Here is a 23,351-nt window from a genome sequence, read left to right on the forward strand (position 1 = left end):
CTGGCGGAATCTGCTTGAAGTCTCTGCATGGATTCCTCAGTGTGAATGTACCCTATACAGGGAACAGGTCATAAAGGAAAGACTGAGCTCTCTCCTCTTTCCAAATCCATTTCTGGCTTTGGCTTTAGAAATCAGTCAGATAATCTCTCTGTGTAGGGACCCTTACAAGCTTTTTTGTTGCCTTTTTATGCCTTGGCCTGACTGCAGATTTGACCCAAACTTACATCTCTTCTTTACATTTTTCTTAAAAATAAATAAAAAACACAGTATAAACCAATACAAAAAGGGCCTGAATTTTTTTTTCCCTCTTTTTATTTTTATTGTAAACACAAGAATATACTTGAGCCGCAAAAGCACAGTTCATATCTCGTCCCATTCGTGCTGGCTCGCCCCCACTTTTCCTATAACAGGTAATAGAAAGCAGAGAAACGCGTTTCCTAAAGGTTTGAGGCACTCCGGCCGCCGTAGACATTGTACGGCAGTTCCGTCTCCTTTCCCCCCAGCTGCCCCCCTCCGTACATCAGTGTCTCTCCTCCTCCCCCCTGCACAAAGCATCCTGTGTCTACTCCCCCCAATGTCCGCTGCCCTCCTGCCGCCCAGCTGACCCCGCACACCCCTCTCCCAGCGCCCAGGTGAGTATGAGCCGGGCCCGCACTCCTCCCTCCGCTCCGGGGCGACAGTCGCTCCGTGTAACCCCTCGGCTGCCGGGCAGGGTGCTGTGCAGAGCCGCTGGCCATCCCGGGCTCCCCGGTGGTGAATGCAGCGGACTCCCGGAGCTGCACTCCTGCAGCCCCCGGGGGAGGTGGCAGTAATTCATTGTATGCATGCTCCATCTGCAAGTTTCTGGGGCTGGGGGCGGCGGGTGCCATGGTGGGGGCAGCAGGAAAGTTGTATAGGAATGTCACTGTGTGATGGGATGCAGGGACGGCTCCTGCTGCCGCATTGGGCTCTGGTCACACTCATGCGTTTTTTGATTTTTAAAATATGTAATGGAAGTTACAGCAGGTATTCTGCTCCCTAATGGCAAAAACGTTTCCTAATGCAAAGGGGCTGGGGTGAGGGTAGCAGTACCCCCTAATGTGCCCCCCATACCCAGACATTCCCACTGATGGCCGTCAGCTGTCAGGGCATGCTGGGAGTTGCAGTGGTTGAGACGTGACTGTGGCCACACTCCCCATAACTAATGGTCTGTTTACATGGAACGATAATTCGCCCAATCAATGGTTTAACGATTTTGAAGCAACAATTTGGTTTTTATAACGATCAGCGTTTAGACTAAAAAAATCGTTAGAAAAATCGTTATTGTCATTGTTTAAGACTGTTTACACGATTTTTTTTTTACCAACGACGATTTGAGAACATGTTGAAAGATCAAAATGAATGATTTTTCGCTCGTTGCTTGATGGTTCGCTGTGTTTACACGAGCCGATTATCGCTCAAAAGTGATCGTTATCGCAAAAAAAATTAGAACGATAATCGTTCTGTGTAAATGCACCAAAGCTTTAGCTGCCCGTGCATGATGGGAGTTGTAGTTTTGCAACAGCTGGAGAGCCAAGGTTTCCTACCCCTGCCATAAAGCATAGAAGCCAATGAGGAACATAACTCCCCATAGGCAAAGGCTGTCAGCTGTCACATCTTGAGGCGTTCACACTAGTGAAAAACCATAGGAAGACGGCTATCTCACCTGGAAACAGGTCAGCATATCTCATCCTTCTCTATAGTTATACGCAGTAGGTGGCCAGCTGGTTTTGCCAGGCCAGTGTTTCTTTTCTGGCCTGTATATTCTTTCCGCTATTAACGTTTGCAATCCGCCAAGAAATACGGATTGTGCATCCGCAGTCTGTCTTCTTTACGGATCTGTTAAATCAGGTTGAAAAAAAGATGTAACCAGTTTGCCTATTGCAGATCAGTATTTTCTTTTGTAGACGATACGGAAGCCAAAAGATGACAATCCATACAAAAACATGGATCCGCACGTTCTCGTGTGTGTGTGTATATATATATATATATGTATGTATATATTGCAGACTCGTAATCTACTGATGGTGTGAATAGCCCTATAGGAATCCTTGGGTAATAACTCAAGAACGTAATTGCGGACACAATTACAGAACATGTGAATTAGGCCTTTGTCTGTGTATGGCCGGCTATAAAAACCATCAAGGGTCCGATTTACACAAGAATAATGCTGGTGATTTCTTGTGCTGGGTTATGGCTGCGAGTCCTGGCCCAGTCACCAGGAAGGATTTCATATACAATAATACCTCGGTTTTCGAACGCTTTGGAACTCGAACTGCTTGGTATTCGAACGAAAATTTACCCAGAAGTAGTGTTTGGAATTCGAACTTTGCTCGGTTTTCGAACGTTTTTGTGAGCGTGGATGGTGGGTTGTACCTGGTGAGTTAAGCAGTGGTGAGGGTTCACATACAGTACAGTGCTGTATAAGACTGCTGGAGTGCATATACAGTGCAGTAGTAGTACAGGCAGTGCACCACCATCTCCCATACATTACAGTGCTGGGATGGGGGGGGACGCTATACAGTAAAGGATGGGTGAGGAGTTGGTGACTACTGTACTATAATTGCTGGTTCTGATGAACATTTCTTATGTTTAATGTCCTGTACAGTATAGTGCTGTTCTGTACTGTACTGTAGTCATTATACTGACCACTTATCAGTGTAATAAATGAGGATTGTAGGTTATTATTGGTGGCTGCTGGAACCCATTAATCACATTTACATTTTTCAAACTGCCTTCCGGAACCAATTAAGTTAGAGAACCGAGCTACCACTGTACTGACTTTCAACTTTTGTTTTTATAGTGATGTATAAGGAGTCTGGCCATGGCTTGTTGTGGAAAATGTATGCATGCATGCTCAACCAAACTGAGCATACATGTATTTAGAGGGGGTAGAAAGAATCACTAATGGCGGAATGATCTACTTAAAGGGGTTATGCAGTGCTACAAAAACATGGCCACTTTCTTTCAGAGACAGCATGACTTTGTCTCCAGTTCAGGTGCAGTTTGCAATTAAAGGACAACTCCCGCGGGACCCCAAAAAAAAAAAAACACAGACACACACAGACACCATACTCACCATCTCTCCGGTGACGATCGCCACTCGATTCGCCCGCCGTCCGCCTCTCCGTCGCCGCCTTCCGCCATCCAGCGATGTCTCCAACTTCCGGGTCCAGGGGATGGAAAAGGCTGCCAGTGCGCTTGCGCACCGGCAGCCTTTTCATTGGCTGGAGCGCGTCACATGGCTTCCAGCAAGCTCAGCCAATCAGGGCTGAGCAAGCTGGAAGCCATGTGATGCGCTCCAGCCAATGAAAAGGCTGCTGGTGCGCATGTGCACCAGCAGCCTTTTCATCCCCATTCACTTTGCATGAAGACGCCGAGGAGGAAGAAGACCCGGACCGCCCCTCGGCTCTGACGTCGTCGTCACCAGATGCCGCCCCGGAGAAGAGGACCGTGACGATCGTAATAGGTAATGTATACATTCCTTAACTTCCGGGGTGGGGGGTCGGGGGTCCGAAAGTGGGGGAAGGGGGCCAGGCCGGGTATTTAACCACATTACAAAGTTATATAACTTTGTAATGTGTGTTAAATGAGCAAAAAAAATTTTTTGTGGGAGTTGTCCTTTAAGCTCTATTCACCTCAATGGAACTGAGCAGCAAAACCCCGCCCAAGCTGGAGACAAGAGTGGGTCTGTCTCTGGAAGAAAGTGGCCGTGTTTCTGTAGTGCTGGATAACCCCTTTAAGTGTTCATCTCCAGCCTATGACTTACTAGATCTTTGCAAAACTACTACATCCATTATGTCCCTAGTTACTTGGCTTCCATGCCGTAGGGCGGTGTTTCCTTATCTGTGGCTCTTCTGCTCTTCCAATTTCCCAGTTCTCTGCATGCTGCAGACATGTTCTGCACAGGTACTGTGGGTTTTACGCCTTCTAATGTAGCAGGTGAAAAATCAAGTGCATTTTAGATCACTGTCACTGTCGTTACAAAAAACTTTTGACGTGTCAGAGACATGTCAAAAGTTGTGATCGGTCCGGCTCTCGGTGTTTAGACCCGTACCAATTGGAAGACGATCGTGCTGCAGCACGTTAGAGAAAAAGTCGTTTTTTTCCTTTTTTTTCTTTTAACTCAGAGCGGCTCATTCCTCCGATCGGTATGGGTCTAAACACTCAGACCCAGACTGATCGAACCTTTTGACTTTTGTCTATGACATGTCAAAAGTTTTTTGTAACAGTGACTCTTAAATCAGCTGTGATTTTGCCATAGATTTTAGCTGGAGAAGACCACTGCTTAGAAGGCCTCCATATACATTAGATATTTGGGCAGGAGCAGGCATTATTGTGTATGTGAGCCTTCAGGGTAGATTTACCTTTCCAACTTAAATCCGTATGGTGGGATCATGTTGAAATTCTACTGCCTGATCCTTTTGTTCTCTGGGAGATAAGCTGCTACTAGAGGAGTCTGCAGCAGCTCAACCCCCACTCTCCATTAACAACCCAGGAGCTCTAGGCTTGGGAGAGACGGCTGTCAGCCAACATCCATCATAAGTACTTTCTATGAACTTTGGAGGCAGTATACAGTGAGATTTGGTTGAGGTACACATCGGGATATCCTCTGATGTGCACTGAGGACCTTTGAAGAGGTTGTCCACTCATGCCAACCCTTGTTATACATGTGACCCCTCCCTCATTATTGGCCAAAGCAGAGACCCTCTACAGTGTCTGGTCTTGGGGACTTGATTCAAACGTGTTTCGGAATAAGCCATTAGGTCTAACTAATCCCGGGAATTTAGTTATGTTGCGTTTACACAGAACAATTATCGTTCAAATTTTCACGATAAAGATCGCATTTGAGCTATAATCGGCTCGTGTAAACACAGCAAACGATTAAGCGATGAGCGATTAATCGTTCATTGTGATCTTTCAACATGTTCTCAAATCGTTGTTGGTAAAAAATTTCTGTAAAGTCTTTTACTGATTTACCCTGTGTGTGAGATGGGCTTAAGTGATCTTAAACAATCGCAATAACGATTTTTTCCAAAAATATATTCTGTCTAAACGCTGATCGTTATAGAAAACACATAGTTACTTCAAAATCGTTGATCGTATGATTGGGCGAATTATTGCTCCGTGTAAACGTACCATTAGAAGTGGAACAGTGGGCCACATGGGTGCAATAAATTACGCAAAACAATGGCTAAAATTAAAATGATACTGTATCCACCAACCCCCAACCGCTGGTAGCGTCTATTTGATGAGATTAAGACACCAGGAAAATTTTAAGGCATGACCGGGAAGGACTTACTCCCATTAAACAGATGATCCCAGCGGTTTGGGGAGTTGGGTTGGTGAATACAGTATCACTTTAAAGGGGTGTATTTCTTAGACCACCCTGTAGGACAAATGGATGAAATGGGATGGACCCATCCCAGAATGGAACTCTGTTGCATTGGATCCTTTGACTAGAGGCAGTCCCATAGCAATGTCAGGTGGCAGCTGCACAGTTAAATTTCAGGATGCAGCACTTGCTACCCAATCAGTGGGATATACAATATTTGGAAATGTACTTAAGTCAAAAAAAGCTATTCTAGGAAATGTTCCTAGAATGGATTCTGTGAAAAACCACAGTGTTATACAATGCAAAAAAATCTTGATTACAGATCCTCCGTTGTACAATATGATTTATCCCTATGATAGTCAGTGGAGGATACACTGCATCATACCCACAAAAGAGCCGCAAAGGTGATCAGTGCTAGTGCAAATGAATTTCATTAAATCCCGCCTATGTGGTATGGTGTATAACTACAACAGCCAGAATGGAAAAGGAGTAGGATGGCACAAACATATGGCTACAGTCACACTGTGTTTGCACCTCCTGGCTCATGCATCAAATGTACTTATAGGCCTCATTCCCCCAATGTACTGGTGGTGTCTGTTGGGCTGGAATTATACCTGTATGTGGAATTACAGAGGTCCCAAAACCCCAGGGGAGGCTCCAAAGCGCGCACAAAAAAAAAGTGCAAATCTTTCCATGATAGACTCTGTTTCCGATTCACTCCTAGTTTAGAGCCATACTAGTTGCATTGTTCATTCTTGTGGCCCTTTGTCATCACTAGTCAGCCACACGTCCCCTATCATGTAATGGCTGATGATTTTGATGGCTCAGTATGCTATCATCAACTGAATGAGCTTGGCTGATTACTGATCCTGTTAGGCTGCATTCACTCATGTTTCAACGTAGGGCGATGTCAGCCTGTATGGCTCATAAGTACTGACCAAAATTATACTTTTAGCACTGCCATAATATAGTCACATTTTTACATGAGCATTATAGTAGCAAGTTCTGGTTTAAAGGGGTACTCCAGCGGGGGGGGGCACTGTTTCGCTGGGATTGGGGACGAGGTGGCTGAGGGAAAAGACGTCCACTCACCTACCCGGTTCCAGCGGCGGGTCCCGCGGCGCTCCGGTGCCCGGTTCCCGGCACCGCTTCCTGGTGTCTGACGCGGGCCCGAGACGGGACTTGAAACGGATCCCGCCTCCTTCACTGACTGGCTGAGCGGACCTGAGACGTCATGTCTCGGGCCCGCCTCAGACACCAGGAAGCGTCCGGGAACTGGGCACCGGAGCGCCGCGATGCGGGACCCGCCACTGGAACCGGGGAGGTGAGTGGACGTCTTTTCCCTCAGCCCCCACGTCCCCGGTCCCAGCGAAAAAGTGCCCCCCCAGCTGGAGTACCCCTTTAACCAAAGGTCCAATGACCCGAAATCACAGCCGTTGGTTTGGGTCATTTGAAACATAGTAGGGTTGGAAACATGGTTATATTATACTTTATGTGAATGGACGATAGAGTATGTTCACATTGAGCTTTTAAGAAAAATTTGTGTGGAAACTTTGTGGATGTTTATACACAGATTTTTTTTTTCTAAAGCCTTACCTATCATTTCGAAAAAATTTTGTCATAGAACTTGATCCGACAGCATCCAGTACTAAAGAAGCGATGAAAAGTTTTTCAGGCAACATACACCATGGCAACGTTTTGAACCTGCTGGGCAGGTGTATGTTGCTTGAATAAATTTTCATCACTTCTTCACTACTGGGTGATGTTGGATCAAGTTCTTCCATATCATATGGTCTCTGATTGGGATTGGAGACCCTCTGGCATGCATCCAATTCTCTACTACTTTAAGAGGCATAGTCTACAAAAATCAGCTGCTGTTGGGCTTCTTTGTTTCATGTCATAAAAACATGTCAAAAGTTTTAATTGGTCCATGTCTGAGTGAGACCTGTACCAATTGTGAGAATGAGTGAGTAGAAGAGTCCGGCTCCTAATCGTTCTCATGATTGGTAGGGATCTGAACACTCAGACCCGGACTGATTAAAACTTTTGACATTTCTATGACGTAGAAAGTTTTTTTTTTTTTTTAAAGCGACAGGTACACTTTAAAAAAAACTGCATTTAAACTTTGACATGAATCGGCATCAAAATCTTGTCAAATTTGCTTCTAAACAGATTTGACATGAATTTTAAATTGACCTCAACAGAGAAAAAAATGCATAAAAAATTGACATGTCAGTGGTTAAAATATGCATTAAAAAATTATAAGAAAAACCTTGTGTGAACTTTGATGAGGACTGAGATCAATGGCTGTGAATATTGTGGATTTCATTGTGCAATCCACTTCCAAAATACTCACAAGGCTCCCATGCAGAGTAAATAATTTTTTTTTTTCTTGTGTGTTTAAATGTTCCTATAGAAAATGTTCGTAAAAACATTTCCAGTCATATATATATATTTTTTATTTCACCCACACCGACGTCAATGTGGGTGAAAAATTGCTAAACTGTCCGCACCGAGAAAAAAATAGCAGCATGCTGTAAAATCAGCTGAATAATGCCATAAAAAAAAGAAATAAAAGCCGTGGGTGAGCGGAAAATCATATTTTCCCATTCGCTCACACCGACCATCTGGACGCTGCAGCTTGAAGCATTAAAAACAGAAAAAAAAAAAAAAAGAGGAAAAAAAACATTGGGTGGGGGTTGGATATGACTTGTGTAAACCAGTATAAAAAATGTTCTAAAAAGCATTTTTTTATGTTTTTTCTTTTTGGTGTTTTCTACACAATGCTGTAAAACACTGCGCCATTTTAAGTCCTGCTCAGTGTCTCTGCAGCAAAGAAATACTATGTCCCCTAAAATGCTGTGTGTGAACACAGTCCTGATAAAGCAACAATCTGCATAGAAGATGTCCACCCCATATGCTGCCCATAATGTCTAGTTTGCGAACTTCCTGCTCACACTTTATTTGTTTTCCTAGCATTAAAACCATTGTTTTCTTATGGTCACGTGACCTCCGGTTGCCATGGCAGCCTTAGACGGGACTGAGCTCTCACAGGGAATCCATTTTGACCTCTGGGACCTTTAATATTTTAGTTTTCTTTGCTCCCTGACTACCACAAAGGCTTCCATTTTGCGAGGGGGATCTGCAGACATAAGATGGGGAGAAAATAAAAAAAATAAGAGCAAAAGTGCTGACTCCTAGTGCTTAAGGGGTTAAGGCGAGAGCGCTGGAGGTCTGGCAGTGGAACGGTTAATAGCTGTGGGGCGTTCTATGTGGTATTGTGTGGAAGCGTTATTTTTATATTGCGGCTGTAAATATTCCTCTCAGAGCCTCAGCCTTTAGCTCTGCAGGACGAGCCGCCGCCACTCGCCTGGTTATTCTTGTGCTGCTAATAACATTTATTTCGGTCATTTCTTTCCTTTCTTCTTCAGAAATTGTTTTTACACACTGCCCAATAAAACAATGGCGCCTGCAGGGCCGGGGAAATGCAGATATTTTACTTAAACAATGGTCGCCGGTGGTGACACCCTTACTCAATTATAACACTTGGTGGAAAACAAAATGGCGTTACAATGCAGGGCGGTAAATAAGGCGGCAAGCTGAGGAGATTCTTAGTACAATAAAGTTTTAGCACTTTGAAAAGAAGGAAAAAAAAATGAACAGCACCAATGCAGAGGTGTTGCTCGTAGCAACTAGTCAGATTACTGCTTTTATTAAGTTCTGGAAGAAAAATGAAAGCTGACCTGTGATTGGTTGCTGTGAGCAACAAGTGAAACACTAACTCAATGCTGGGAATTGTAGTTACTCAGCGGGAGACGGGCAGGGTGAGGGGCTCTGGTCTGGGGTCGTTTTGTAAAAGGGTCTAGAAATGCCAGTGAATACTCCCTACAAGCTTTTATATTCACTGAGCACCATTGTTGTCACCCACATGCTGAATCACTTGCTGAGGTACAGGATTGCTTATTCTGCGTTACATCCTGTATTATACCCCAGAGCTGCAATCTCTATTCTGCTGGTGGGGTCACTGTGTACATACATTACATTACTTATCCAGTACTGATCCTGAGTTACATCCTGTATTATACCCCAGAGCTGCACTCACTATTCTGCTGGTGGGGTCATTGTATACATGCATTACATTACTTATCCTGTACTGATCCTGAGTTACATCCTGTATTATACCCCAGAGCTGCACTCACTATTCTGCTAGTGGAGTCACTGTGTACATACATTACATTACTTATCCAGTACTGATCCTGAGTTAGGGTGGTATTACACGGGCCGAGTAGGGCCCGATAATACCTGTAAACGAGCAGCGATCTGCTAGATCGTTGCTCGTTTACTGGGCCTATTACACGGCCCGATAATCGTTTGACAAGAGCTGCAAGGACATCGTTACCGATGTCCTTGCAGCCCTTGCTAAACTGGCATACATTACCCATCCACGTTCCAGGGCTGCTCCTGCTGTCCGCTTCTCCCGGGGTCCCGCGCGTGCTCTAGCTTCACAGCGGCCTGTCAGCTGGTAGGCCGCTCAGCCAATCACAGGCCGGGACCGCCGCGGCCTGTGATTGGCTGAGCGGCCTATCAGCTGACAGGCCTCTGTGAAGCTAGAGCGCGCGGGACCCCAGGAGAAGCGGACGGCAGGAGCAGCCCTGGAACGTGGATGGGTAATGTATATCGTTAGTCGCCGGCCACGCACCGCTATTACACGCAGCGGTGCGCGGTCGTCGCCCGACGAAGATAGGGTCTAACCTATATCAACGATCAGCCGATGATCATTGTCATCGGCTGATCGTTGCATTTATTACACGGAACGATAATCTGCTGAATTGGGCCAATTCGGCCGATTATCGTTCCGTGTAATAGTACCCTTAGGGTCCTATTATACGGAGCGATTTCTAACGATAAACGATCGCAAATGATATTGTTTATCGTTAACCTGAACGTGTTCACCATATTACACAGAACGATTATTGTGTAAATTCGAACGATATAACGATTTTTCGCACAATAATTGTCTCATGTAATAGGGCCCTTACATCCTATATTATACTTCAGAGCTGCACTTACTATTCTGCTGCTGGGATCACTGTGTACATACATTACATTACTTATCCTGTACTCATCCTGAGTTACAGCCTATATTATACTCCAGAGCTGCACTCACTATTCTGCTGGTGGGATCACTGTGTACATACATTACATTACTTATCCTGTACTGATCCTGAGTTACGTCCTATATTATACTCCAGAGCTGCACTCACTATTCTGCTGGTGGGATCACTGTGTACATACATTACATTACTTATCCTGTACTGATCCTGAGTTACATCCTGTATTTTACTCCAGAGCTGCATCTTCCTGGCTTCAGAGAGAAAATCTGCCAACACCCCCTGCTTATTTAGCTTTAGCTAGGAGCTTATTGTTGTGACTTGAATTCTGGGAAGTGTTGTTACAGTTGAGCGTTTCTTATAGCAGCTACCAGAATAGTGAGTATAATGCAGGATGTAACTCAGAATCAGTACAGGGTAAGTAATGTAATGTATGTACACAGTGATCTCACCAGCAGAATAGTGAGTGCAGCTCTGAAGTATAATACAGCATGTAACTCAGGATCAGTACAGGATAGGTAATGTATGTACACAGTGACCCCACCAGCAGAATAGTGAGTGCAGCTCTGGAGTATAATAAAGGACGTAACAGAGTATCCGTACAGGGTAAGTTATGTATGTGCCCAGTGACTCCACTAGCAGAATAGTGAGTGCGGCTCTGGAGTATAAGGGTCCTTTTAGACGTAGCGATTTGGGGATGCAAACGAGAGTCTTTAAACGGCACGACAAATTGAGGGCCTGGGCTGCACGGACGATCCTTGTATCGGTTGTGCAGCCTGGGACACTGACAGCACAGATGTGTATATCTGCTTTCAGTTTAAAGATAACAAGCAGCAGTATATACTCACATCTGCGCTGCTTGTGATCCAGCATCCAGGTCTCCTGGCTGTATCTTCAGGCCCAGCCTCACCTGGCTGTCAATCATTGTGGAGGAGGCGGGCCGGAAGTTACAGCCAGAGGACTGGAGAGGCATGCCGGATCACAAGCAGTTCTGTGTTACATATCTGTGCTGTCAGTTTTCTTTTATCAATTTCAGACGCACCAACCCCTGTTTACACAGGAAGATGTGTGGATTCTCTAAAGACCCGCTTCTAGCTACACTCATGGCCAATAATCAGCCTGTGTAAAAGGCCCTTAATACAGCATGGTATTCAGGATCAGTACAGGAGAAGTAATCTGTGTACACAGTGAGCCAACCAGCAGAATAGTGAGTACAGCTCTGGAGTACAGGATGTAACTCAGGATCAGTACAGCATACGTAATGTACCAGAAGAATAGCATGTATGTACACTGTGGGGTTAGGTGCCTCCTCCTTTTGATCCCATTACTCCTGTGCCGCCATTATCAGTCAGTAGTGTGACTAATCCAGCAGTGCATCGTGATTATCCTTTTTAATAGAACAATGCAGGTGTGAACAGCGCCTAATGTAAATTATCTGTGAAATTACTGAACTTCTATAGAAACTGTAAAACAGCATTCAAAGGAGAAATGTGAAAACCCCCTGTAAATCCTCCACATTTGGCTTTTCACACATCAGGTGTATATAATATATTCCGTTCTTGTAGATTTAATCCATTGTTAGCTCTGTCAGTAATTAGAAAAAAAAAATCCATAGATGGAAACCTGAGAAGCAAATCTCATTTTGGGCTTGTGTTGTATGAGCCTCCAGTTGAAGGGATATTCTATAGAACGCGGTTAATTGCTAACATATGCCGCCAATCTTTGATCCCGCTCGCCAAATGTGGCTTTAATTCATTCTGAAGTCTGTTTGTTTCCCTTTTAAATCTGTTCTGTATCCGAGAGATGTAATTTAGAATGTATTGAAGGAGACATGGCGATTATGGGTGACATCATCAGTTCTGTGTTTCAATGGGAGAAGTCAGCATTCTTGGTTTCCATTCCTCTTCCGTTCAGTCATTAAAGTGACTCTCTAACACCTCACAATAGAGTGTTCACTTAGGGCCCTATTACATGCAGCGATAAACGGATGAATTAGGCTGATTCAGCCGTTTATCGCTCCGTGTAATAGAGACAACAATCAGCCAATGACTGTGTGTAATAGCGATGTGCCGCTGACGATTGTGTAAAACAAATAACAAACTGTATACACTAGCTTTCCATGGTCCCAGTGTTCTTCTGCCCTCTGCTCGCTTCCAGGAGCCACCACTGTAGCTTCAGCATGGATCTCTGAACTGACAATGCCGCTCAGCCAATCACTGGCCGCGGCGGTCCTGGCCAGTGATTGGCTGAGCGGCCTGTCTGTTTAGAGACCTGCTCTGAAGCTACAGCGGCGGCTCCGGGAAGTGAGCAGAGGGCAGAAGAACATCGGGGCCGTAGAAAGGTAATGTATACAGTTACGGGCAAGGGCTGCACGGACATCGCTAACGATCTCTGTGCAGCCCTTGCTAAACTTATAGAGCTTTGTAATAGGCTTGTTAAGCGAGAGCGCCGATCTGCTACAGGAGACATTGGGCAGTGTAATAGGACCCTAAGGCCTTGTTCACATCTGCACTCAGGCTTTCTGTTCCATTGTCATAGGAGACAAAACAACAGGAATGACATCACTGAATCATGGGCAAGTGGGAAATCCACTTTTGGTGCCATTGACTAATATATGGTCTGTTGTGTTTCCGGCATGTGTATTTATCTTATTGGTGGACTCTGCCACTGAGGCTCTAAATGGAAGCTCTGCTGTAGATGTGAGTGCAGCCTTGTGCGAATCTCCACCTGCATTGACTTTTCTGAATTAGCATGTAGTGTTTATTAGAAAAGTGTTTTGATCAGGAGGGGTCCAGGTTTTGTGAGCCTTATCACCTATATTAAAGCAAAGGAGCTGTAGTACTCTGCCGAGATTCCGATCGCTTGCTCCATTCTGTAGAAGTGAAGTTGGGCTTTGAAGGGGTTATCCAGTGAAAATCTATTTCATTTAAATCAACTGGTTTCAGAAAGTGATATAGATTTGTAATTTACTTCTATTTAAAAAAAAACCTCAAGTCTTCTCATACTTATCAGCTGCTGTATGTCCTGCAGAAAATGATATTTTCTTGCCATTCTTAAAAAATGCTCTCTGCTGTTATCTCTGTCCATGACAGGAACCGTCCAGATCAGTAGCAAATTCCCATAGAAAACCTGTACTACGCTGGACAGTTCCTGTTTCAGACAGAGATGGCAGCAGGGAGCACTGTCAGACTGAAAAAAACAAACATTTCCTGCAGTACATACAGCAGCAGATAAGTACATGAAGACTTGAGATATTTAAATAGAATTAATTAAACATCTATATAACTTTCTGATGCCTTTTGATTTAAAAGAAAATATATTTGCTGGAGTGCCCCTTTAAGTTATCCTTGTAAATATGAAAACAAGCTTTAGACCAAGGGAAGTCTATGGTCAGTTTTCACTTACAGGAGTCAAAGGACGCAGTACTCCGCTGATAATGTAGTATAAAACTCCTACGTGTCACCTATCGTTATATTAGTTATCACTTAGGGTGGTATTACACGAAGCGATTATTTTCAATTAACGATTAACGATAAACGATCTCCAACGATCGCAATAGCGGTTGCCTAATAATCGTTCGTTTTACTACACGGAAAGATTATCGGGTATATTGGAGCAACAAAATTCAAGAACACTCCCCTTTCAATTTGCGAATGAACAGGGAACGGCTAACGACATCTTATTCAAACGAACGATGTGCGAACGATGTGTAAAAGACAAACGATAAAAATAGATTCAAAACCTATTAAACGACCAGCGACCAATCGTTCGTCGTTTAATCGTTGTCTACTATTACACTTAAAGATAATCGTTCAAATACGACCGATTGAACGATTATTCGAACGATAATCGCTTCGTGTAATACCACCCTTAGCTCAAGGCTAGACATTTTCAACTGTTTTCTTCTTGGTCTAGTTAAAGGAGAAGTCCGGTCAAAACTTATTTTTTGATATGTTATTACTTATGGAAAGTTAGACAAATTTCTAATATACACTAATTATGGGAAATGCACATATAGGGCTATTTCCCTCAATTTAGTAGATCAGGCAGACTTCAATTTTTCTAAAAACCAGTGACGTCACGAACCGAACCAGAGTAGGGCTGGGTGTAATTCCTATGAAGTGTCCAGCAGGGGCGCAGTGTATGGAGAAATTCCATAGTAAGAATAATAGGATGGGGCTGCTGGCACTTAAAGACCTCCAAACTACCCCTATCAGAAGTCCACACTACCCCCCATCAGCCCGTCCACAGTGCTTAGGACGGGGCTGGTGTCACTGTAGTGCGGCTGCCCCCTCTCTCTTCCCTCCCCCTCCACTTCACAGGACAGTAGACCCCAGACCAGCCACCCACCCCCCCTAAAACCACCAAACTTCCTTTTTCAGGAGTGCCAGCAGCCCCCCCCCCACGTGTGTATAGGACGGGGCTGCTGACACTTGTAGTGCGGCTTCCGCCCCCCCCTGCGCGACAGCAGACCTCAGACCAGCGGACCCCCCCATAGCTTACCCCTGCACAGCCTCTTCCCCCGGTGCCCCCTGATCCGCACACAGAGGAGATACACATCCTCCTGTGCTGCGGCATCTTCCCCGCTCTGTCTCTCTTCTTCCGCTGCTGCTGTACGGGAGACAGAGCGGGGAGATGCCGCAGCACAGGAGGATGTGTATCTCCTCTGTGTGCGGATCGGGGGGCACCGGGGAAAGAGGCTGTGCAGGGGTAAGCTAGGGGGTCCTTGGAGGGGGGGGGGGGGTCTGCTGTCGCGCAGGGGGGGGGGGGGGGGCGGGAGCCGCACTACAAGTGTCAGCAGCCCCGTCCTATACGCCGTGGACGGGGCTGCTGGCACTCCTGAAAAACGAAGTTTGGGCGTTTTAGGGGGGGTGGGTGGCTGGTCTGGGGGCAGCCGCACTACAAGTGCCACCAGCCCCGTCCTAAGCGCTGTAGACGGGGCTGATGGCACTTCTGATAGAGGTAGTTTGGGGGTCTTTAAGTGGTGGGGGTGTTTACTTGGGGGCTGCTGGCACGGGGGCAGCTGCACCACAAGTGCCAGCCGCCCCATCCTATGTGCCATGGATGGGGCTGCTGACACTTGTGATAGTTATTCTTACTATGGAATTTCTCCATACACTGCGCCCCTGCTGGACGCTTCATAGGAATTACACCCAGCCCTGCTCTGGTTCGTGACGTCACTGGTTTTTAGAAAAATTGAAGTCTGTCTGATCTACTAAATTGAGGGAAATAGCACTTTATGTGCATTTCCCATAATTAGTGTATATTAGAAATTTGTCTAACTTTCCATAAGTAATAACATATCAAAAAATACTTTTGGCCGGAGTTGTCCTTTAACAGGTATTGCTGAATAGAATTAGAAATTGGGACCAGTCATTTTTTTAAGAAAAGATCCTTTTTTCTTTTCTTTTTTTTTTTTTAATTATTCTTTATTTAATTTGTTTTCAGGTCTCTAGATGTCCAAACCGGATGTTTTATCAATAATGGAAAGTGCCGAAGAGCCGTTTGGTCAGGAAAACAATCAGGCCAGGGCAAGTCGAGTGGAAAGTAAGGACAAAACTAACAAGATATGCCAGATAAGCTGCTTTCATGCTATGTTTGCAGTGTCTGTTTTTTTTTTTTTTTTGCATATGTGCGGGGATGGCTCCTCACATATGTCAAATATTTTGGCTGCCCACCATTCACCCAACATGGTTTAAAAGTGGAACATGGAGCAGGCTTAGGCTGTGGGATGTGCATTGCAGCTGGCAAATGCTGGTATCCAACTTTTTTCCAATACCAGACATTTAAACCATTAGAGTCGATAGCAATCACGGCATGTAGACTTTTAAGAGACAGAACCTGATCGTCATCCATGCAACACATCTAGTGGTGCCGATAATTTGCCATGTCAGCCAGAGGCCTTCTAAAGGCCCCTATGGCTGCTGTAGCAGATTTTCTAGGATAGGCTGCTTTAGACAGGCTATAATAGAAGAATACTGAATTCACTAATCAATGTAATAAACGCAAGAATTCAAATTGCTCCCATTTTCCAAATTAAAAGTCCAATTAATTTATAATTTTATTAGAAATTATAAAAGAATACACCATGCCAGATGTATGCAGACAATTTTTTTTTTTTTGCAGTACATTTTATGATGGGATGTGCTATTACAACTTGTAATTGTTCCTGCAAAAAAACGGGGGCTTTATATATTTATGTAGACAGATAATCTAGCGTTATGGCTCTTACAAAGCGAGGAGAAAAAAAAAGGGAAGATGAGCAAAGGGTGTAGGGGTTAAACAGGACCTGTAGCCTAAAACTAAATTTTACTAAAAATATCCATGAGTGGCCTAATTACACCTTTTTTATGATTTCTTGATACACTCTCCCTTAAATGAGATATCTGGGTATCATCAGATTGGTGTGAACTTCTAATTTTTATAATGGATATAAATATGAGGTAATGAGTTTGAGGGGTGTATTAGGCATAGCAGCCCTTCCATGTTAAACATTCACAGCCCCTGACTGTATAATCACCACTAGAGATAAGTGAACTTGCAGTAAGTTCAGGTTGGCGCAAACCCGAACAATCTGCATTTGACTTCCGGAGGCTGAAGAAGATGGATGGAGCTCTTTGGCTTTTTTCCATCATCACTATAGGCCATGGGATTCAAATGTCAAGCGATCACTTTTGCACAAACAGCACTTGGCAATGTTTGAAAGTTCTATAGGCATTGAATGGAGTGATGGTCAAGTCTGTGAATGTTTCATTCAGAGGCCTGTTGTTAGGGTCCCCTATGGTTAGACACTCATATCCTATATTTTCATACCTGGGTTGACATTTCTTGACTTTATTTTTCTTGCTCAATGAAGTTCCAGTTTCTGGATTATCAAAGGCTGAATAAAAGAACTTTTCATAATAGAACATTTGTATTGATGTCTCTTGTCTTTATTCTTCCTGCAACTGAGTAGCCATGTATGAAAAAAGCATACATCTGAGCAATCATGAACTTATATACACTTTACTATCACTATGTATTTTTTTGTTTTCTGTTAACTTTTAAAGTTTATATTTTTCTTACGATTTTTTTTTTTTTTTATTAGTTTCAGAGTGTTGGAGCAGTGGAACAGCAGAAGAACCCAGGTCATTTGCTCCTCTGGTTGGAAAGCTGCCCGAAGACCAATTGCCTTCACAAAACTCCCAAGGCTCTATTATAGTCAGTGAAATTGAGGGTACAGATAATAACTGGAGGGAGAAAAATGTCCATCCTATGATGCAGACTGAAGCGGTGTGCCAGTCAGGCAGTGGCACGGTTGAATATAGCTATCCAGCAGGCCAAAGCTCACCATCAACATTGCCCCTCATGGAGAAAGGCAGGCACAGAGATGATGACATCGTGGACCAAGCATCTGGTGGTACCAAGATGACTGGAACTGCTGAGGACACTTCAGCACAGCCGACATTACATGGGGTTGCGCCAATGCCAACCAACTTTGGCAAACTTGAGAAGGATAATATAGTGATATGTAGACCACATGGATGGTCTAACATTGGACAGCAATCTAAAACTATGGAGATGAACAGAAGAAAAGATTCCAGCTCTACAGAACAGCCAAGCCAGAGGTTCTGGGGTCTGTTTCAGTGCTCATTCTGTAATTTTGTCTTTCAAGATCTGTCTGAACTTCTACAGCATCAAGAATCGCACAACCAAGACAAATTTCAAGGTATTGGGAATGAACAAGTACGTCCTGAACAACCACATCAGCAGCAACCTTCAACTCCAGTTTTGGAATGGAGACGATACCGCTGTATAGTGTGCGATAAGACCTTTTGCAAGCAGTCTTCACTGGTTACACATCTGCGTATACACACAGGTGAGAAACCATTCTCTTGTCATGTGTGTCGGAGAAAATTTAACCAACGTACTAGTCTTACTGTCCACCTACGAACACACACTGGAGAAGCACCATTCCCTTGCAACAAATGTAACAGGAGCTTCCGACAACAGTCCAATCTTACTCACCATATGAAGAGTCATCAAAGAGCTGAGGAACTTGATAGAGTAGAGTGGAGTGAAGAGAACACTGCCCCAGGCATTCCTTTCATGTATCTGATATCAGAAGGGGAAGAATCCAACAGTGAAGTTTGGAGCAACAAAGTCCCATTTGTGAAAGGTGACAAGGGAGATGATCAAGGATCATGTAAAAGACCCTATGTCTGTGGTCACTGTTTTAAACGATTCACTCATCAGTCCAACCTCATGGTTCATCAGCGCATTCATACTGGAGATCGATCATATCGGTGCCAAGAATGTGGCAAGCATTTCACTAGAAGGACCAGCCTGATGGTTCACTTACGGGGTCACACTGGAGAAATGCCGTACTCTTGTCTTCAGTGTGGGAAGAGTTTTCGTCAGCAGTCAAATCTTCTGTACCACATGAAAAGCCATTCCTCTCCAGCTGAACCAAAACCCAATGTAATCACGGAAAGTGAACAGACCACAAAGATGTCTGGGCAGCTGATCGGACCTTCCGGTCAATATCTTGAGCGAGAGAGCTCACAGATGATAAACATTGGTGGGCGAATTGAAGAAAGCCAGGTTAGAGCTTACCAATGTACTCAGTGTTCCAAATGGTTCCCTAGCTCACATAGTCTCCTGTTGCATCAAAAGCTTCATGTAGAGCAGTCCAGTGCCATCATGCATTGTAGAGAAATTCAGGTCTCATACCCTATTAATAGAGGCCTTCCACATGCATATCCTGAGAACATGCTGTCTCCTCGTCAGGATCATGATGGTTATCCTCAACATTTTAAACTGCCTACACGATCTGAAGGTAGCGTGTCTGGGATGCTAAACAGTCTTGAGTCCAATGTTATTCCACAGCCAGGACACAGCATTTCCTATCAAAGAGTTGGAAGTCAATCGGGAGAGGGAGGATCTCCAAAGGGACCATTCCATGTTCTTGGAAGAGGAAGACCAAGAAAAATTACTTGGCTAGGGCAAGGACCAGCAGGGTCCTCCATGGCAGGGAAAGCTGTACATAAATGTTGGAAATGTCCAAGGCACTTCAACAACAAGTCAAACTTAATTGTTCACCTGAGGATACACACTGGGGAAAAGCCTTTCCAGTGTTGGCTCTGTGAGAAGAGATTCAGACAGCAGTCAAATCTTATCCAGCATCTAAAAAATCACGAGGACGTTCTTGGGGATGAACTAATAACTCGTCCACGAAAGCATGCAAGTAAAGAACAGCAAAATGGGAAAAATATTCAGGCTATAGGAATCGCTCAATCCCCGAACAGTGTCCAGGTTCGGTCAGGTTTTCTTCCCTTCGATGGAAACCATATGCATCACAATGGGCAGCTGTTTCAGGGACCCCAGACTATCCATCTGGGTGATATCGCCTCCAGTAGTGATTGCATCGCTGCTGATTTAGAAGTAAATGGAACCCAGTCATCATCATCAGGTGAAAGTATATACAAGTGCAGCAGTTGCTTTAAGACATTTACCCATAAATCAAACCTCTTGGTCCATGAACGTATTCACTCAGGAGATAAGACTTATCGCTGCCTCGAGTGTGGAAAACAGTTCAGTCAGCGCACCAGCCTAATGGTACACTTAAGGACTCATACTGGGGAGATGCCGTATTCTTGTTTGCAGTGTAGGAGACGTTTCCGACAGCAGTCCAACTTACTTTATCATATAAAGACCAACACTGTGCAGGGGCAGCTAAACTGTACTGCGGAGAACATGCCAACCTCTCCATTGCTTCATCGGTTAGACTCTGGTATTGAACATAGCGTGAGTTCTGATATGGAGGCTTCACCTGGGCAAGCACATTCTTGGGTCCACCTGGAAAACAATTCTAAGAACGAACCTGCATCTGTTTCACCACAAGATGGAGCAAAAGGGGAGTTCCACTGTCCTGCCTGTGACAAAATATTTACCCACCAATCCAACCTGTTGGTCCACCAACGAATCCATTCCGGCGAGCGGACATACCACTGCCATGAGTGCAATCGTCAATTCAGCCAACGCACAAGTCTGATGATCCACTTACGCACTCATACTGGAGAGATGCCGTACTCCTGCCAATGCTGTGGCAAACGTTTTCGCCAGCAATCAAACCTCTTGTATCATTTGAAGAGTCATGTAGGGCAGGGGATCACCGTAGATGCCAGTCAAAGTGCAGAATATGCAGCACCTAGAGCCAGGGGGCGTCCTCGGAAATCAGAGGGCAGTGATGAAGTAAAGGAAAAGCGAATAACTCCTCGAGGAAAACGCACTTATAAGTGCACAGAATGCCCGAGGCGCTACAACCTCATGTCCAATCTGGTGGCACACCAGAAGTCTCATGACCTTCAACCCCTGTATAGTTGCTTAGAGTGTGGAGACAGCTTCCTTCACCAAGGGTATCTTGCGGTTCATAAGAAGCAACACAGCAAGGTAACCCCTACTAATCATGGTGTACAGTTTTGTTGGAGACCAAACCAAGAGTTGATGGACCCCAGAAATACGGCAGAAGAAAGGAATGCTGTATACACACCGCATGAAAAATAACTGAGGTCATTTGTGTCCAGTTCTATGGGATTGGGGTAGAGTAGTGGAAATGATTAAGGTCTCCAAAAGGCCTTTACTAAATATGGAACTTCATATCTGTGTATTTCAGATAGTACCTGAATTTTGAGATTGGCGATTGTTTCACAAGGTCGGCTTCACTTTTGATATTACCCCAATGGTAGACTGATTTGTACAATTTTGAATGCTTTAGGGGTAAACAAAATCCTGAGAAGATTCAACCTGACAAAATAATGTTGGTGATGCTGGTTCTCCTGAGGGTCCTCCGTGCTTTACCGGTTACAGTCATAACTTTGCATTATTCTGAGATGTTTTGACCGGATTGAACTTTTGGATATTATAAATTATCGGGATTGTCCAGGAGTAGAAAAACATGGCTGCCTACCTCCATAAACAAAGCCGCACCCATCTGTGCATTGCATTGAGCATAGGAAGTGAATGGAGCCAAGCTGCAATACCACACACAACCTGGAAGCAAGGGTGGTGTTGTTCTGGAAGAAAGATGCTATATTTTCCTAATCCTGGACAACTCTAATGACATGGGAAGCACTTATCAATATTTTACTAGGTAACCACTGAGTGGAAAAAAAAAAAAAAATATATATATATATATATATATATATATATATATATATATGGCAAGTTCACCATTTTGTGGACTGTACCATTACTGTTTATATATGCTATCTAAGGCATGAGGCGGGCATATTAATTTAACCCACACAAGGCCGCTTCCGCGGTTCACAGATGATTGGCCAGTTTTCCTGCATCCTCCTTTTACTTGTTATATTTATTTTTATATTCTTTTGTTTCATTGTCACAGTGTAGGTGTTGCATTCCTTGTATCATATGGATACATTGGCAGCTACTTCTATGCCATTTAAGTTTGCCTTAAATAGTTACCAGTGTACTACTCGCCATGTAGCCTTTAGTTGCTGTATAGAAGCTATCTTTGTGCGTATCTTGTAAATAGAAGTATTTTTTTCTTATTTATGCGTTTATTATATATGAGTTTTAGTTTATGCATATATATCAGAGTTGATGTGTAAGTTGCTTACTTCCTCTGCCTCACCTCAGATTCCTAACCACAGTCCTAACCAGAATGCACCATGCAAGCACCTGCTCTACCTCTGTCAGATGTTCATGGCTTGTGATATATAAGCCTATGAAAGCTTGTAATAGACATTAGATTTTCAAGGAAAAGACTTCATATTCCAAAAATATTGGAACGTTGTGCATTCCTATTATAAGAAATCTGCAGCTTAAATCATATGGAGCATTTTCCCCTGATATACTTAAGGAACTCGGCTTAATTTGAACAGAGCAGAAATGTATGTAAAATAACACTACCACCACTAGGAGGCGATAATGGCTGGGAGCACAGATACACAGAGAGCAACCTAAATCTGAAACGGTTGATAGCCGGCAGAAATAAGATATCATTGGTTTGGAAGGTTGTAGCAGCCACTCCCCTATTACTAGCATAGAATGTTAAATAGTGAATAGTATGTTAAAGTGAAGGTTCACTTCCTTACATTTGTTAATACCAGTAGTGATCTGCCGTAATCGTTTAGAGAATTTGTTGAACAGTGTTTGTTTTCTCTGCAGCACATTACACCATAAAATCAATTGACTGTGGAACGCCTAGATACTTTGGGTCCTCCAGATTGGGAGATACATATTTTTTTTTTTTTTTTTTTTGGTCAGTGTTGGAAAACCAAAATTGGGTATATACGATTTAAAGGGATTTCTTTTTTTTTTTTTTTTTTTTTTTTTTTAAAGGTGTTATCCAGGATTATAAAAACATAGGAGAGCACCACTTTTGTCCCCAGGCTGTTTCTGATATTGCAGTCCAGATTCATGAGTTAATAAAGATGAGTTGTAATACAACCCAAGGAGAGGAGCAGTGCAGTTTTTGGAAGAAAGCTACTGTGTCTTTCTAATAAAAGTATTTCTGTCCATAAAAAAAAACAACTTATCAGACATGTAAAGGTTTTTCTCAGTTGCGGTCTAAGTGTTTGGTCTCTTAACAGAGCTAGGAGAGAAACATTCTGCAGCCCCTTTGACATTTTGAGTCGGTCTAGGTCATGTGACAAAGAGCAGGGAGAGAATGCGCTAAGCCAGGGATGGGGAACCTTTGGCCCTCCAGCTGTTCCAAAACTACAATTCCTATCATGCCTGGACAGCCGAAGCTTTAGCTTCGGCTGTCTATGCATGATGGGAATTGTAGATTTGCAACAGCTGGAGGGCCAAAGGTTCCCCATCCCTGTGCTAAGCATACCCTTTTCCTGGCTCATTTTTGCGATCTTTCGGGGTTTGACCAT

General features: G+C 44.0%; 1 protein-coding gene across 2 annotated transcripts; it reads left to right on the plus strand.

Annotated features, from left to right (window-relative positions):
- Positions 1-535: 535 nt before the first annotated feature.
- Positions 536-21,616, plus strand: LOC138769117 (zinc finger protein 585A-like). 2 transcript variants are annotated; one of them, XM_069947344.1, is made up of 3 exons: positions 536-632; positions 15,913-16,011; positions 17,552-21,616. In XM_069947344.1, exons 2-3 carry the CDS (start codon positions 15,921-15,923, stop codon positions 21,007-21,009), a joined length of 3,549 nt encoding a protein of 1,182 aa, XP_069803445.1. In that variant the 5' UTR covers positions 536-632; positions 15,913-15,920; the 3' UTR covers positions 21,010-21,616. The 2 variants fall into 2 exon arrangements, with proteins under 2 accessions (XP_069803445.1, XP_069803446.1); XM_069947345.1 differs by lacking the exon at positions 536-632 and adding an exon at positions 13,634-13,698.
- The last annotated feature ends 1,735 nt before the right edge of the window (positions 21,617-23,351 follow it).

The sequence above is a fragment of the Dendropsophus ebraccatus genome, chromosome 12 (assembly GCF_027789765.1).
Source record: "Dendropsophus ebraccatus isolate aDenEbr1 chromosome 12, aDenEbr1.pat, whole genome shotgun sequence".
NCBI classification, from domain to species: Eukaryota; Metazoa; Chordata; class Amphibia; order Anura; family Hylidae; genus Dendropsophus; species Dendropsophus ebraccatus.

Bases quoted from the DNA above. Each gene is read 5' to 3' on its own strand.
- LOC138769117 (XM_069947344.1), top strand. From the start codon at position 15,921: ATGTCCAAACCGGATGTTTTATCAATAATGGAAAGTGCCGAAGAGCCG. The intron at 16,012-17,551 runs GTAAGGACAAAA...TTTTTTTATTAG, and splicing joins CAGGGCAAGTCGAGTGGAAA to TTTCAGAGTGTTGGAGCAGT.